The sequence below is a fragment of the Cebus imitator genome, unplaced genomic scaffold (assembly GCF_001604975.1).
Source record: "Cebus imitator isolate Cc_AM_T3 unplaced genomic scaffold, Cebus_imitator-1.0 Scaffold35, whole genome shotgun sequence".
In the NCBI taxonomy this organism is placed as follows: domain Eukaryota; kingdom Metazoa; phylum Chordata; class Mammalia; order Primates; family Cebidae; genus Cebus; species Cebus imitator.
The window spans coordinates 4,692,243-4,710,737 of record NW_016107350.1 but is presented as its reverse complement, the minus strand read 5'-3'; the positions used below and the strand labels follow the sequence as shown (position 1 = coordinate 4,710,737).

Below are 18,495 nucleotides of genomic sequence, written 5' to 3'. Positions count from 1 at the left end.
TGTGCAATTGATCATTTTGGTGCTCAATTTATTGAACCTGTAAGCATCTTTTGACTTTGTGGACAAGATCTACTACACAGTGTAATGCTCTATGATACCCTATTCTCCCTCACCTTTGTGACATTATACTTTCCTTCCTTCTACTCTGACTTCACTGACTTCTGCTATCTCATCCTTTTTACTTAGCATTCATCTTGTAGTTTTCACTGCTCTCTCTACAATCCACTGTCTCTCTACATATATTCTCTTGCTGGGTAACTTCAATGAAGCGCACTTCCAATGTCCCCTAGCTCATGGCAGTTCAGGATCTACATTCAGCAAGATAAAAGAAATTGTATTTGATGCCATTCTAACTCATGCAGATATCTACATTATCAAAGATCATTTCTGAGTCCATTTAAAGTAGCTTGATAGTATTCACTTTTCCTCAGGTCCGTTATGAGTATGCTACTCCAATACATGCTATGTCTAAGGGAGACAAGGGCAGAGTTTTCCTGAGTGGTTTTCCTACATGCCTTCTTGCCACCAGGAGTTCTAATCTCCATTTCATTTTTGTAAATTGAAGGTTTTACAATGGGACCCTCTGGCTTAAAATCTTTCTTTATACTCCTAAAACAAAACTCACCAGCTTTGCCATGTCCCACAAGGCTCCGGACACTCTCACCCTTTCCTACAAATCCCTTCTCCTTTCCAGGCTAATTATGCTTTAGTCTCCACTCCATCTATACATGTTATTTGTCTTCAACTCCAGGAACAAAACAAGAAACATATTTTTGCAAGAATACCTCTTTCTCAGGAAAACAGCCAATTATTTTTTCATGTATGCACAGTACCATAAAAAGAATAAAAAACAGACTGCTGAGGGAAAGAAAAAAGGGTTAGGACACAGGTGCTCACTTTATAAAGCAGAAAGATTCCTTACAGCCATCTTCCTTGTTATTACAATATGGATTTGCTACCTTGTTTCAAAGAACAATCTAAAGAGTTTATAATTATATAAGCTCCTTATGCAGTAGTAAAAAGATGCAGATTATTACAACAGATAATGTAAAATTAGAGAAAGTGTTTTATTTTTTAATAAACTGTAATGAAAATTTCAAGTTAAAAAGTATATTGTTTTTAAGGTAATATAATTGAATTTAATAAAATTTAATATCTAAGGTCAAAAAATATTTAGTCAGTATGTTAACAACCCAGTTAACATTAATGATGAACTATTTTGAACTAGAAGTTTCTACAAGATGTCTATTTTTTATTTGATTTTTGGATTAGTTTTATGATTTATTCATTTATATATTTAAGGTGTACAACACAATGGTGTTTTCCCAATAATAGTTTTCACTCTTAGGACATAGTGAGATGCTTAGTACAGTCAAGCAAATTAATGCATCTGTCATCACATAGTTACACCCTCTTTTTCATGGGAAGGGGAGAAAAAACCTAAAGTTTATTGTCTTTGCAAATTTCCAATACATCACAATAGTGTTATTAACTAAAGTCCTTTTGTTGTATATTAGATCTCCACATTTACTCATCCTATGACCATGTGACCCTTACCCTCATTCTGAATGAACGGCTCACCTCCTCTGATCTCAGAAGATAAGCGGGCTGGGTTCCTGGTTGGATTCATTTAGCATGATGCCACTTAGGTTCTTGAAAAAAAATTTTAAAGTTTCTTTCAAGATTGGATTCTGAATATTTTAATATTGTTTCTTAAGTATACACTTTAAAAAGCTATTCCTTCATCTATTAGTTCAGTTCTTTCAACGCTTCAGTTCCTTCAGAAGGACAGAACTGAATAACTCGCAACACTGAAAGAACTGAAATAACGGAAGAGTCTAATTATTTTGAGATTAATGATAGTATTTAGAAAATTAATTCAAAGAAAATTGGTGCAGCTGTTTCCTTACCCACATTATGGTTGCCTTATGCATGCCTAATCCTTAAGTTTGTCAAAATGATTCCCTCTCATTCAGAATTGCCATCATACAAACTTGGGTTTAGAATGACTTACCCAGGAGAATGAGAACACACAGAAGAATAGCGATTAAGGCTCCTGTACTCAAACCAGCCGAGGACAGGAAGGCGTCTGCATGGCAGGTCCGCACGCGCCCATCTCTCTCGCATGCACAAACCCTGATGGTGAGGGTGCTGCTGCTGCTGAGAGAGGGGATTCCACCATCAGAGATCATAATGGGCAGATAATACACATCCTGAACAGTTCGACTAAATCTCCTCCGCCTTGTCAGAATGCTGGCTGTGTTATCTATGATAGACATAAGCAAAACAAAATAAACTTAGTCAAGCCGCCATTCAAGATTCACATTTGCTTTAATGGATAAAATGGGGATGTGTGACTTTCGTGTTTCAGTTTATGAAATGGACAAGGAAACATGAAGGGGCAATTATTAAAGAGAAGCTAATATTGGTTCTCCAATTGAGAAGCCTATTTAGAAAAATTAATACAGCCACACTAAAGATAAAGGAAAATAGGAGAAAGACAAAGGAGGGAGGGAGCCATGAACCTTTTGGACACGGACCTAACAGCTACAAGATTTAAAGGTACACAGATGGCCTGAAGTCACATACTTAGGGTCCTATACTTTGAGGAGAGCCAAGGAGAATTTCCCCAAACCTAGTGACTCTGACTATATGTTATAGGAGCACAAATCTGTATTTTTAGCAAACTATTCAGGTGATATTGATGCATAAAAGAGATAGAAGAACTACTGGTTTAGATAACATTTCTACGGAGACAGTAGATCAAGCAATAAACTATTTTAGACTTAGCTGTAATTTGAAGCACTATTGTTTGACCATGGGGAAGTTAAGGTGAATAAAGTAGCTAATCATCTTTTTAAGAATGTGTTCATTAAATGCAATGTACTATAGCAAATGCCTGCATGATATATTGTGTTCAGTCCATAACACCTTATGAGGGACAGGGTGCTAAATTCTTTAATTTATAACTGAAAATAATTTTTATTATAAATATTAATTTAAAAATAGATAACCCTAGTCTCAGAGTGTTAGTTGCCCCAAATCACAAAGCTGGTAAACGATAGGGATAAAACCTCTATTCTAGAACCCTGCTGAACACTACAGTGTCACATTGCCTCATCTCCAATTCGCTGCCAAATGGTATTGATGTCCTCAGTGCATATGTTTCGTTGCACTGTTATTCCTCGTCCCTCAATTCATATTAGCTGAGAACCCATGTGGTCCATACTTGGATGTACTGTTCAGATCCCTTCATAAAATTACCTGTCGCCCTAGCTATAGATTGCCACCTGCCCCCAGGTCACACTCTTCTGAAATAGCATATAACTGATGACTCACTGATGAAAGGTTACAAAGGTTGGGACATCCACCTTCTATACTACTAACAATACTGAGAGACAACTTTAGCTACAGAGCTTTTCCAGGGGGTCAGCCATTAAGAGTCATTAAACCTGAATGGCAGCTCCACGTGTCACTCTACCCAGTCCTTCTTCCTTCTGTGATCTACTGATGTTGATCCGAAAGGCGTATTCCACTAACACCTGCACTCCAAATGCCAATTCAGCTGTGGGGAACTCAGCATGCAGCTATATCTGTGAGTTAATTATTTTGCATTGCAAAGTAAGTGGGTCATTAGATAATCACAATTAGGGCTTCTTTTTCTCATATCTATGTCTTTTATTCTGAAAACTGAAATTGAATTTCATCTAGGTACATTTATAACAGTCACAGTGCAATACCCTACAATATTATTTATTGTACATTACTAAATTAATATATTAAAAAACTATTTTTCAAATATTCAATGTACTACATATAATAAAACAGGAAAATATACATACATATATGATTGAGTTCCTGAAAATCAGAAATTAAATAATTTAATGAGAAACTGGAAAAATTTTCTAACTTAGTGAAGGAGGAATTTTTTAAAACTACATCAGCTATCTATTCTTAAACATGGTATAGGATAGAGAAAAAAGCAGCAGAGGAATGACATCATGTGTATTATATAATAATTCATCAGTCATGGGTACTTTACCCAGAAAACCTGACCTTTGTGGAATCATATCTATCAGCTGTAGGATGTTGAATTATAATTGATGTAAGTTTTTAGTCTATGGGATATGTATGAAATAAGTACTCATGGGCACAAATATATCTGAGAATATCACAGCTGCTCCTCTGAAGAAGAGATGTGAGGCACTGAATGTTATTCCATTTCACATTTTATTATTCATGTTTCCCTGAATCTCCAGAAAACATGAATAATAACATGTAAAATGACATAACATGCCGTGTAGATGGTGATTCTTTCATGGCTCAGGCCTATCATATGCCCTACATTAATACTCTTGAAGCATGCTATTTTTCAGGATAACTATTGGAAAAGCAATCAGAAACAAGTCAAATGCCAGAATATGCTTCTAGAGCATTTTAAGTCCTGAAACAGAAATCTCTAAGACATAAAGACATAAAAATAGTCCTTCTTTTTTTTCCAGTTAAAGTTTTCATTTTTGAAAAGAAAAGAGGATTCAGGAGGCAACTAGAAAGGCTTAGCACAGCAGAATAATGAGCATTTGACAAGGGATATTCTGTACCTCACCAGAACAGCAAAATATGTACTTGGCAGAAGGCTCACTAAACTTGAAAAAGAAAACTTTGAACACTGAGGAAGAATGTGCAAGGAAGAAGATATCTATCTATCTATTTATCTATATATATATATACACACACGCAAAACACAGCACACAAAAATACACATAAGTACATATATATATATATACATATATACATATTAGACACAATAAATTACATTTTGCTGAAACTGCAAAATTAGGCAACAAGACTGATAACAATTCCCTAACATGATATACAATGGTTAAAAAATAAATAAGATACTATAGAAAGTCTCAAAAGGAATCCAAATGAATAAGAAAAATTAATATGCACTGAATAAAGAGAAAACATAGCAGGATGGGACATCTGTGGATGAGACGAGCTGTCAATGTCAATCTCTAATAATGTGCACCATTGCTGGGTTCTTAATTCTCACTCTCTATAACTTGAATGAAGACATCAGATTATAAAACACTTGAAAGCCCAGCTAGTAAAGCTAATGTATTAGATTAAGATTCAAAGAGATTTTGTATAGTTAGAACAAAGAAATTTAACAATAAGACACAAAATAAAAATGCATATTAGAGGGTAGACTTTGGAAACTATAAATAGGAAGGATCTTGAATAGCAGCTATTATTTCAAAATATAGATAGATGATTGAGAGGTAAATAGGTAAATAGGTAAATGATAGATTAGATAGATAAGTCTAGATATATAGCAGTAAGTCTATAGCACTGTCGAACAAAATAAACAATCTGAAAGCATTCAATAAAGATAAGAAATTTCTGCTTCTCATTATTGAAAGGACTGCAGCATTGGAGTACTGTGTGTAGTTTTGGGTTTACTACGTGAAAAGCAAAATTTTAACCCAATAATATGTGTTTAGAAGACTTTGAGACAGTAAAAAAGTTTGAAAAATATTTCAAAATAAGAATTAACAGAATGTTTACATGTCATATATAAATTTTGTTAAAAAAAGGTCCCCTGAAAATGTCCGGAACATTTTGGTAAACTTTTTAATGTGTTTTTTATTATCATCAATACGTTTCTTGTGTTTGTAGGAGCTAAGTAAAACTTTAAACTAAACACAACTTTAAACTAAGTACAACTTTAAACTAAGTACTTTAACTAACTTTAAGTACAACTTTAAACTAAGTAGACCCTTAGTTTAAATCAGAAATAGTTTTGCACATATTTTGTTTCTTTTTTTTTTTTTAAGACAGATTTCTTGTCACCCAGGCTGGAGTGCAATGGTGCAATCTCGGCCCACTTTAACCTCTGTCTCCTGGGTTCATGTGATTCTCCTGCCTCAGCCTCCCCAGTAGATGAGATTACAGGTGTGTGCCACCGTGCCCGGCTAATTTTTGTATTTTCAGTAGTGACAGCATTTTACCCTGTTGTCCAGGCTGGTCTCAAACTCCTTACCTCAGATGATCCACCCACCTTGGCCTCCCAAAGACCTGGGATTACAAGTGTGAGCCACCGTGCCCAGCCCCATTTTGCATATATTTTAATATTTCAAAATAGATGACAATGCATTATTTATTGTTATACGATCCCACTTCCTGTTCAAAAAGGATGTGTACACAAACAGGAGGGAGCAGGGACATTGTCACACAAACATATATAATATCAGGCTCATGCCTACACTCTAATAATATCCTGTGATAACTGAACTAATTGAAATGTAATTCCTTTGAAAAACAATCATAGCAATATACATAATTGCTTCATCTTTGTAGCAATAAATATTCCAAAGATGTTTATAATTGATAACAATTTTGTGGGGATCTTTCACAAAAATATTTGTCATAAAATATATTGTTAGGTAGTGATGCATTCAACTTCTGTATTTCCACAGGGATAGAAGGTCACAGAATATGGTAGTGGAATAAAAGTCATATGCTCCCAGAGATCAGATATAGTTTTCTTGAGCTGCTACTGTGTGTCTCATTTTTTTGGTTCAATATTTTGAAAGACCTTGCAGGATAGACTTTATATGCCACCTTTTAAAGTATAATACAGTTTAAGTTAAAATAAAGCATGGTTTTAAAATAGGTTTGGGGCCAAAAATAGATCATATTTTTAATCAAAAATTACCTTATAGCTTAGAAAATATTAAAAACTATGCTTTTTCTGAAACAGAAATTATTAGGCATCTATGTACTCTCAGCTATTTCAGCAAATTCCATTTTTGATAATGAAGGCAGAAAGATGTATTTTCTCTCAAGCATAGCCCGACCATTAAAATAATATTTCCAAATCTATCAGAACAACAGAAACATTTGAAATCCTAAGAAATGCACCTCAACTTCCACCAGACAAATAAATAGGCACGGTTTTTGATTTTTTTTTCATTCTTGCACCAGCAATAGAATCTATTCATAATTTAACCATTATTAGAGAGCACGCATCAGACAACAGTGTTCTGCTTTCCCACAAACCACCCTTTGCATAATAAGTACTTGATTAACAATGATTTGAACTATACTCAGCAGGAACTTGTCTTCTGTTCCGATTTTCTTATTATATTGACCAATAGAAAGAAATTAAAAGCAAAATGAACTAATACATTGCGTAACACTTCAGCAGCATGATCCCTTTATGCTTTCCAATGAAGGTTTATTTCTTTATATTTCCTGACTTTTCCTTTTTTGAATCCTCCGGTGGCTTCATCTCCATTTTCGGGCTCTGGATTCTGCTTGTTCATCTGAGCTTGCAAACATCCTTGTGGCCTCAATTGTCTTACTGCCAAATCAGAAACATATGATCCGATATGCCATTATGTTCTGATTTGCAACCTGGAATGTCATTCCTTTGACCATCTGCCACACTCCTTCTTGATAATCTTCAAATCCTGGGTAAATACAACCATCCATTGTCTATTTCTGTTTTTCGATTTACAAATAATGCTGATACAAATTATAACCATCTTAATTGATTCCACCAAGTATACAGAAAAATTTAAAATATGTTCTCCGAGGACATTAGTTAATGTTAGATCTGTTAATGTTCATTCTTTTTTTTCTTCTTTTAAGACAGAGTCTCACTTTCTCACCCAGGCTGGAGTGCAGTGGCGCAATCTCACTTCACTGCAACCTCTGCCTCCCGGGTTTATGCAATTCTCCTGCCTCAGCCTCCGGAGTAGCTGAGACTACAGGCGCCTGCCAACAGGCCTGGCTAAATTTTGTATTTTTAGTATAGACAGGTTTCACCATATTGGGCAGGCTGGCCTTGAATCCTGACTTTTTGATCTGTACTCCTTGGCCTCCTAAAGTGCTGGGATTATAGGCGTGAGCCACCATGCCCAGCCAACATTCATTCTTTATCAGATGCTATACAGTAGCTCTTGTAAATTTCCTTTGTCCTTTTTCTTCTGAGCCTTGCTTTTCCAGTCTCAGCACAAAAACATCTCTTTCTGCAAAGAAGCTACCATCTCGTACCAAGATTTCAAAGATGTATTTTAAACTGTTCAATCTTTCTTTGCCATTATATCTACATATTCAAGACTTTATATCAGATTTTACAATATAAACACAAATACACATGAAACAACTATGTGATTCTTGAAGAATATCAGCAAATCTGCTCATGAATAACACATGAATTTGTCTAAGTGTTAATTTAGAAAGGAGGGAAATAAAGAAGAAAAAAGGAGATTTTAAATTGAAGTCCAAGCCAAAAGATAAAAAAATTCATAAACATATAACAATAATATAATATTTGCAACAGTAGAGATAAGAGCAGCTGTTCTTTTTTTTTTTTAAATAAGAGTATGAAATCCAAGCTAAACCTTGTACCAGTTATTTATCACACACTTTTAATAAACAGTATTTTTTTTTTTTTAGTAGAGAATGAATGAGTTAAAGCAAAAAAAAGCTGTGTTTGGAGTCACTAGATTTATAAACATTAAAAAAAATTAAGTATAAATCTTTGGAGACCTTTAACAAGTGAACATATAATTCTATTTTCAAAATGATTTTCTTCACCTGCATTAATGCACAGGGTGGAGCAAATTACTCCTGTAGCACCATGTGGTTCTTAGCAAGGACAGAATTAAAGCATAAGAGTGGAACCTACATTTTCACAAAAGGAAAGCAAAACAGAGTGACATGTTATGATAAAATGTGCCACTTATTTATTTATTTATGAGACAGAGTCTTGCTCTGTTGCCAGGCTGGAGTGCAGTGATGCGATCTCAGCTCACTGCAACCTCCACTTCCTGGGTTTAAGCGATTTTCCTGCCTCAGCCTCCCAAGTGGCTGGGACTACAGGCTTGTGCCACCGTGTCCAGTTAATTTTTGTATTTTTACAAAAGAGACGGGCCTTTACCATGTTGACCAGGATGGTCTGGATCTCTTGGCCTTGTGATCCACCCACCTCGACCTCCCAAAATGCTGGGATTACAGGCGTGAGCCACCGCATCTGGCCAAAATTAGTAATAGTTTTGGTTTATTCTTCTACTTCTATTTTTTTGTTAGGTGAATATGAGTCAGGTTTCCTTCATTGGGAGTAGAAGTAAAATGTGAGAGGTGGTGTGGGCTAGCAAATCCATAAGGGGAAAAATAATTTTATCTATATATTATATATATATTATCTATACTACATATATATTTTATCTGTACATATATAATTTTATCTCTACCTATATACACATATTTGTAAAACAACAATCAATGTTTATATGTTTTACACATATATGTAAAACAACAACAATAATCAATAGAATTTGAAGTAACAAAAGCATATCTTTCTACCTAAAGCAAAAGAGCCACTAAAATGGATCACTGCAGTTATCCACACTTTTACATTTTAGGGTCAAGATTGTATAATGCTGTTTAAGTTCTCACTAGCTAAGCTTGAGCGTGTGCATTCAGGTAAAGGATGGTGTAATTCTCTCAAGGTGAAGCTGGATAAATGGATAAATGTTAGTATTTGGCTGGTAGGAGAAAGGAGAGCCACCGTAGAATAAAAAACCGTGTGTTCCAACCTCGTCCCTGACCTTATATAAGTGACTCAGCAGGACATAGTTGCAGCCACATCCCTTAGAGGATATTTGAGGTATGATTTGCAACTCAGGGCAGATTATATGTGCATTATTTTGTTTAGGAATGGGAGGAATCGCTAAATGGTCTCCTGAAACCCTGTGGATAAAAACAAAATTTTAAATGGTTATACTCTGTAGAGAAATTAAGCATATTACCACACCAGCTGTGAGTTCTTATTTGAAGGACAGAAATAAACTATGGGAATACGGATTGCTACAAATCTGACAATGCCAAAGAAATATAAGATAAACACTTAAAAATTCCCATGATTTCCAATATATATCAAACTAAATACCTGCATTTCCCTACCAATGGAGTATGAAATTTGAAAGGAATCCAATAGACCAATTTCTAACAGTTACGTAGTCAACGTTGAAAATATCCCTCATTGTAAGTTCTATGCAATATAAGCTTAAAGTTATGTCTTCTTTCACCAATCCCAAATAGCCACAAGAGAAAAAAAGTTTTCCTGTTTCCTTTTAAGTGTTATGTCAAAAGCTATAAAGCAACTTATAAATTATTTGATCACTTTTTAGAAGAATGAATGCTGCACAAAATAATAAAAAGTAATAAAGCCAAGGGAAACACTAAATCTTCAGAATGCCACAACAAAGTAAAAATGACGGCCCAAGAAATCTTTTGTGGCATATGGTTAAAAAATTTAATTTTCAGGCCAGGTGCAGTGGCTCACACCTGTAATCTCAGCATGTTGGGAGGCTGGTATGGGTGGATCATGAGGTCAAAAGATTGAGACCATCCTGGCCAACACAGTGAAACCTACACTGTTGGTGGGAGTGTAAATTAGTTCAATCTTTGTGGAAGACAGTGTGGCGATTCCTCAAGGACCTAGAAATAGAAATTCCATTTGACCCAGAAATCCCATTACTGGGTATATATCCAAAGGATTATAAATCGTCCTATTATAAGGACATGTGCACACGAATGTTTATTGCGGCACTGTCTACAGTAGCAAAGACCTGGAACCAACCCAAATGCCCATGGAGGATAGACTGGACAGGGAAAATGTAGCACATATACACCATGGAATACTATGCAGCCATAAAAAACGATGAGTTCATGTCCTTTGTAGGGACATGGATGAACCTGGAAACCATCATTCTCAGCAAACTGATACCAGAACAGAAAACCAACACCACATGTTCTCACTCATAGGTGGGTGTTGAACAATGAAAACACATGGACACAGGGAGGGGAGCATCACACACTGGGGTCTGTGGGGGGATCTAGGGGAGGGACAGTGGAGGATGGGAAGTTAGGGAGGGATAACATGGGAGAAATGCCATGTATAGGTGATGGGGAGGAAGGCAGCAAACCACACTACCATGTATGTACCTATGCAACAATCTTACATGTTCTTCACATGTACCCCAAAACCTAAAATACAATAAAAAAAGGAATCATCTTCACCTGAAAAAAAAACATATATATATATATATACATATATATATATATATATCCAGGCATGGTGGCATGTGCCTGTAGTCCCAGCTACTCGGGAGGCCGAGGTAGGAGAATCTCTTGAATCTAGGAGGCAGAGGTTGCAGGGGAGGTTGTGCCACTGCACTCCAGCCTGGGCACAGAGTGAGACTTGGTCTCAAAAAAAAAAAAAGATTATTTTCAATTTCCAGTGCATTTTTCCAGTTTTAAAAACAATGTTATTTTCATTCATTTATTTTTAAAGAATTCAAGAGGCTAGGAAAATGGAAATCACATACCAAAAAAGAGAACTTAATATGAGTAGTAGATATTCTTGATAACAAATCATCAAAAAAAAAAAAAGTATTTTCAAATTTAAAGGAAAAATTAAATGTTATTTAGAAACCTGTAAACAGAGATAGAAATGCACATATAATTACTATTAATCTCTTGCCGTAATAAAATCTGTAAGATTTACAAATGTACCCTCCAGTTAGAATTAAGCCTATGAATTAGGCTGGCAAATCTCTTTACATCAAATAAAGCACAGTCCCTCAAGAAGCAGGATGAAGATCATGAAACAGAACACATTTATCTTTGTAGACTAATGATGGTTTCACATTGGGGGATTTGGTTAAACTTGCATATTACAAATAAATGAACGTAGTTATTGTATTCCAGGAAGTCTAGCTCAAGCTTATATTCATAAATTTAGTAATAATATGGCCATAATTTATTTGCTATAGATGAGAAGTTAAGCAGTTAAAATCGTGCAATGAAATTATTTTATGCTAAAATTAAAAGTTGACATCACAATTTAAAGAGGAGGTGAAAGTAAGTAAAAAACTACATTTTAATCAGGTAACATTTCATACTTTTTTGTTGTTTTAGGAAAATACAGTTTTAAAAGGCTCCAACTTAAAAATTATCTTTAAATTCTGGTTTTTGAATTTTAAGTAAAATGTTAGCAGCATATTAATGACAAAAATAAGGTCAATATTAAACAAAATTTATATTTTACTGTATATTTTAAAAGAAAAACCCTTCACTTGATTATTCTCTGAATCAGTGTTTAATACTTAATAAATAGGGAAAAATAACTTTCCAGGTAAATATGGAATATTTCTTGGCGTAATTTTTTCTAGCCAACAACAATTGGGTACTAGAGCAACTAAACAGTGAATGGCAGAGTACCTTATATTGGAGTAGAGAATATAGCACAGTGCTTAGTCATTAGTGTGTTCTTATGGGTGCATTAAAATGCCACTGAGTCTCTGCTTTGCTACATTTCTCTCTCTAGATTTTTCCCACCAATATAAATGACACTGCATTCTGTCAACTTTATGTTGTCTTAATCCACCGTTTACTGAAAAGCATTCTCTGATTCATTCTCCCTTGTGGAATGAACTCTATCTTTGAAGTCAAGCCATGTTCCACAGCTTTTAACAATATAATTTTTAGTGATCTCTCTAAAGTAACCCATTTCACCTCCATCAATTGCAAGTTACATTTCATATCATCCTTATTTCCCCAACTAGACAGCAAGCCCCTTGAAAGTGGAATCTGTGTCTTTGAATACCTTGAATATGGATAGTTTAGATAACTGCTGTATACCCAGCAGACAGTACATAACACTGGAAAGATGAACTAGCAGAAGGAAACAATGTTAAGAACTATCTACGGAATTTCTCTTAGAGGAAAAACATTCTTTCCAGATAAATATGGAATATTTCTTGGCATAATTTCTTGGTCAAGTGTGATACACGCTGGATAGATAGCTTAACATGTCAGCCTGAGGGAATAGGGATTTTGTGTGTGTGTGTGTGTGTGTGTGTGTGTATGTGTGTGTATGTGTATGTGTGTGTGTAAATTGTGTCTTCACTTTGAATTAGATCCAATAAGTGAATATATTCATATTAACAATATGCAAAGTGCATTTAATGACATTTCATAAGAAGTACTGTATTTTCTATTAATTATCATTATTGTTTTTCTATGTGATTATATTAAACACTCCATTGTTTCTGGTAAATCTTTAATCATATTAGTTTAGATAAAGTTCATTTTACACTTTTCTTTTGAAAAATATTTATTCTTATTTCATCTAATTTTCATTTGGCTGTGATAGCTCCAAATATTTTGCCAAAGGAATTTTATTATAAATAATACAGTTGTTGTTTTCTGTTACATTCGGTGTTTTAAAATACCATTTCTTAATTGTCACATGACTGTTATCTCAGATAGAAAAGGATTCTTTTATTGTAGTTCTTTCTTTCAAATATCATTAAAAGAAGATCAATTGGCTGTTCACTCCTAATTTTGCAAGTGAGTATTTTGACAATATCTACGGCCTTAACAATTTAAATTCACTGTACGGAAATTTGTAAAATTATTTCATCATCTGTCAAGGTAGAAGATTTTCAATCTTAAATCTATACCTTTCTTCACTCAGGATAATTTCTTTGGTTATTCCATTATTGTTTTTCCATCCATTTATTTATATTTTAGTTACCTTCAACGTGACCATCGGGACTCATTACATTTCATGTGTGGTTTCAAATTCTTTAAATTTTTATCTCTATTTGCACCAATAGAATAATAATTACCTATATATCTCCATTTTACAAAAGAAAAAAACGGAGATACCGTGAACATAACGACATGGCCATGATTTAATCTATAATTTGTAGAGAAGCCAGGTTTCAAACAGAAGCAAGCTGTTTCTTGAGTCCAACTCTGAAACATTTTATGTGCTACCCCTTTTGAGCTTGCTGCTCACTGATATAGTTTTTAATAGTATCAATTTAAATTGTATTATTGTACCAGGTTTTTAAAATTGACAGTGTTTTCATGTTAGCTTAAAAAGTCTCACTTAGATATATAACTAAGTTTAAATATGTTTTAATACATAATACCTGCCTGTCCTTCAAGTAACTTGACCCCCTGCCATGTCCTCTGATCTTCCTCTAAGAAAGGTGTTTTGAGCTCTGATTACCAGAGATTCCTCCAACATAGTAAGGGGTAGTAGGTAAAATTGAGCCAGCATCTAAATATCTTCATGTAAATTTCAAAGTCTCTCCACCTTGGAGGTCACTTTTGGAACACACCCATAGGTCAGGTTTATTAACTTTCCATGTTATCCCAGTTAAGATTTGGAAGAAAGAATTAGCTTAAAATCGATTCTTAGGCTATAATTTCTGTCCTCTGATATCTTTTTCAGATGGCTACTAAGCTGGCCTATTCTTCTCCTGCAGTCTGTACACCCAATCTTTCAGAACTAGTTCGTATGGTAAGAACACAGTTCTTTGGGAAGGGGGGATGTGTAGCAGGCATGTAAAAGTAACAGAGGCAACAAGTTCCTGAGAAACAGAAAATTGGTTGAAATGGTGACTAATCCTTCAGAAATTTTGGAGAGAAACCTGGATTAGCTCAGTACAGGAGATGGAGTTCTAGCCCAATTTTAATTAAATTTGAAACAGCAAATATCTGTAGCATTCAAGGGAATATCAAGGCAGCAATCATCTTCCTGATAATTAGATTATAATTGAACAGCATCCTTTCTTTAAGTTCCGTTTATGTCCCAATTATTTAATGAAACTATTCCCAAATGGCTCTTCATTTATAAAATGTAGGTCTAGGTAAAAAATGCAGTTTTTGACCGACCAATTCTCCCACTAAAAACAAAGAGAGAAGCTTAAAATTTCAAGAAAATCTCTACTTTCAGCCATCAGAAAACTGCTGAAGCAAGGTAACTAGAGGAGTTAATATTCCAGAGAAGGAAAAACTGTGGAGATGGTTGCAAAACATCCTTTATTCTACAGGAACTAACAAGAGGGTGGGATTCTAAGCTGGGGACAGAGAAACTAGAGGAGCTTTTGGGATTTTCTTGGGTCTGCAATTAAATTGGAAATTGAGGGACATGGTTGATTTTCCCTAGACATTTGCTAAGTTGAAAATTTAAATTGAAAGTTAAATTGGAAGTTTAACAGAATGCTCAAACTCTAAGCTGAAAAGTCCTGGAAGACAAAAGCTTTTTTGTTATATCCTGGTGTTGAACAGAGATTAAAGTTAAGGACCACTGTGAGAGCACAGGCAGGCTGTCAGTGTAGAGCCCTAGAGGGTCATGCTCTAGAAACGAGACAAATCAGAGACAAACTGAAACTAAACAAAACTGCAAATCAGCCATGACTCAGTTCAGACTCCGAATGGATTCAAGTGAATATAATCCTAATTGCTTACCAGAGAAATGGTGAACACGCTGTGGAGAAATACATTATCGTTTTATCTTCTGTTGGTGCTATGTCTTGAATGTTTTTGTCTCAGCCAAAATTCATGTATTGGAATCTTAGTCACCAGTACAATAATGTTGGGAGGTGGGGTGTAAAGGGTGGTGTTTAGGTCCTGAAAGTTTGTGGACCTAATTAATTTATTCAGTCCCATGAATAAATTAATGCCACCATAAAAAGCTTTCAGGCCGGGTACACTGACTCACGCCTGTAATTCCAGCATTTTGGGAGGCCAAGGTAGGTGGATCACTTGAGGTCAGGAGTTTGAGACAAGTCTGGCTAACATGGTAAAACCCTGTCGCCACTAAAAATGCAAAAATTAGCTGGGTGTGCTGATGTGCACCTGTAGCCCCAGGTACTCGGGAGACTGAGGCAGGAGAATTGCTTGAATCTAGGAGGCAGAGGTTGCAGTGAGCTGAGATTGCGCCACTGCATTCCAGCCTGAGTGATAGAGTGAGACTCTATCTCAACAACAACAAAAAAGGCTTTCGGGAGTAAGATTTTTTCTTCCACTGTACTGCCACATAAGGAAAAGTATTCCTTCCCTCCAAAGGTGTCATCTTGTAAGCAGAGACCAGGCCCTTACAGAGAACAACTGATCTTGGACTTCCCAGCTCCAGAACTGGGAGAAATATATTTTTCTTCTATACAAATTCTCAGTCTCAGGCATTCCACTGTATCAGTACAAAACATGTGACACTCAATTAAAACATTCTTGATCTATCAAGAAAGAAAACCATATGTCCCAGTCCTGTCTCCCCTTTCCCCTACCCGCATAAAGACAAATTAAAAAAAAAGGCAAACAAACAAAAAACTGGCATTTGTTCTAGATATTAGAAAAGGCTGACAGTGATTGTAAAATCATTGAGATTAAAATGGTAAAGAAAATTTTAAAAATAAACAATTTCACTAGTGATTTACATGTCTGTAAAATAATCAAGTAGATATCAGCCAAAGCCATATGTATTTAGACCACATTTTCTTTGAATGCATATATTTGTTCTCTTAGGACTCTTGCTTCCTTAAGCAGTTCATTAGCTCCATGCTAGTATTTCTACCAATACATTCCCAGCACATGTCACAATGAGTAATAAAAACTAGGTCCAAAATAAGGAAACTTTTAAATTAAACATGATAGAACATTAAAGAAGATATTTATTCTGCAATGTTCAGACAAATTATCAGATTCCAAAATCAAGAGGGTTAGAACATATGGCAGGAAAGATCCCATGGGAATGGAGAAAATCTCACAAAAACATAACACCATGTTAAATTTGGATATTTAGCAAAGCCGATTTAGATATTAAATAGGAGAATTTCATCAGAGTGTAGATGGAAGAAGGTCTTCTTAGTTGGTATGAGGAAATTAGCTACCTTATGGTGATTCTAGGTGTAAACACTGCTAAAGTATTTTCTGGTACAAACTGAGAATGTATGCAAGCATTAGTAAGTTATCATAAGCACAGGTGTTTTCACAATAGTTGCTAGTACCAGTGAATTCCACAAAGTGTCAAGAAATGTGAAGAGTGGGATCTGATATTGACCGACTTACATGCTACTCACTTAGCCTGACACAATGTTACAGATGCTAGAAGAAAACACAAGCCTTCTGAATCAAAGACAAAAGATCTTTTACTTACATCACAGCGAGCAGCATAAACTCTCCTTCAGATCTGTTCAATTCTACTTTAAGGTGAAGAGGAGTGATGGGGAGGCCCCAGGTGCATGTGGAGCACACAGTGGGTTTGTACCTCAGCTAGGGAGTCTTAAATTTAGGGAGCCTGGATCTTCGATAATGAATTGTAAAAAATACATGCCCAATCTCTGTATCAAAGAGTATCATTATCCTTATTATCCTTATTACACCATTATTGTCATTATCCTTATTACATTACCATTATTACATCAAATAGATAAGTCTTTTGAACCTAAGGAAGACACCGTATCTTCCAAGTCTGATTGTTATACAAACATTGCATAAGAGATATTCTGGAAGAAAATAAAAATTAATGCCTCTGCTTGCAACACATAAAGAAATGCAAGAGTTTCATGAGAAATTGTTCCCCAGCATAAATATCCTGAGGAGAAGAGTTAAAGATCTGAAGAAGTGCTGGTATTGTTGCTCACAAAGGGAAACTGTTCCAGAGCCTTAGAGTATTTTACAAAAATTACAGTTAAAGATGATTGATACCACTGCACTTGCCTGCTCACAATCCATTTATCTACATATCAACCAAAATAGTCCTTTAGAAACTGTACTCCATCACTCTTATTAAAAAGTCAGTTTCCATATCTTCCTTTAAAATTATGATTATTTGTAAAGAAAAGAAAAAAAAAAGGAGATTGACTTCTCATGGTCTAAGAAATCAAGCTGCTATAGATTGCCTCTTCAGCCAACACTAAATTTAATTTCCACTTTCAATACCTATGTTGAATTTATATGGAAATTTAGCCAGTCCCTTAAGCTTACTGTGCTGCTCTTCCCTATACCTTAGGGCCTTTCAGCTTGCTCAATTTCCTGCATATAAATTTTAACCCTTCCCTCTTTTCTTGCTAAGCTTCATTCATCATTCAGTTGTCAGTTTAGATTCCTCCCTTTTTAGGAATGAATCCTAATTCCCTATTCCAGGACAGGCATGCCTCTTACATGCTGGTTGAACCACATGTTTATTCCTTGTTCCATTTCAGTGTATGCAAGATATCTTTGAGAACAAGAAATAGGTCCTGACTACACCTGTGGTGCGATCATCACTTGCCATAGAAAGCTACAGGAATAGTGTTTAAATGTACGTTGGTTGAATAAATATGTGAGTTACAATTTTGTGCCTGGAAACATGATAAACTTGTTTTAGTGAACTCTTTCACTCATGTAGAAATTAAAAGAACATATAACCACTTGGATTTGAAACACAGTATCATGCCACATTTGTTTCAGATGCCTTTTTAAGACTTAAGACATTACACTTACAGTTTTTCCTTTCTATCCAATCCCACTTCTTTTCTACATAAACTTGGCAACTCTTTTGCATTTGACGTACTTCTTTCCCAACTATAGATTTCAATTGTACTAAACATTTTTTTTTTTTTTTTTTTTTTTTTTTTT

At 35.1% G+C, this 18,495-nt stretch overlaps 1 protein-coding gene across 5 annotated transcripts in view; it reads right to left on the bottom strand.

Annotated features, from left to right (window-relative positions):
- Window positions 1–18,495, bottom strand: part of CDH18 (cadherin 18) — a 1,130,917-nt gene that overhangs the window by 7,737 nt on the left and 1,104,685 nt on the right. For 3 of the 5 annotated variants that reach the window (XM_017524647.2, XM_017524646.2, XM_037737122.1), the window contains one exon: window positions 2,015–2,266. In XM_017524647.2, coding sequence (XP_017380136.1) covers window positions 2,015–2,266 — 252 coding nt within the window. The remainder of the gene's footprint in view (window positions 1–2,014; window positions 2,267–18,495) is intronic. The other 2 variants (XM_017524648.2, XM_017524649.2) reach the window with 2 other exon arrangements.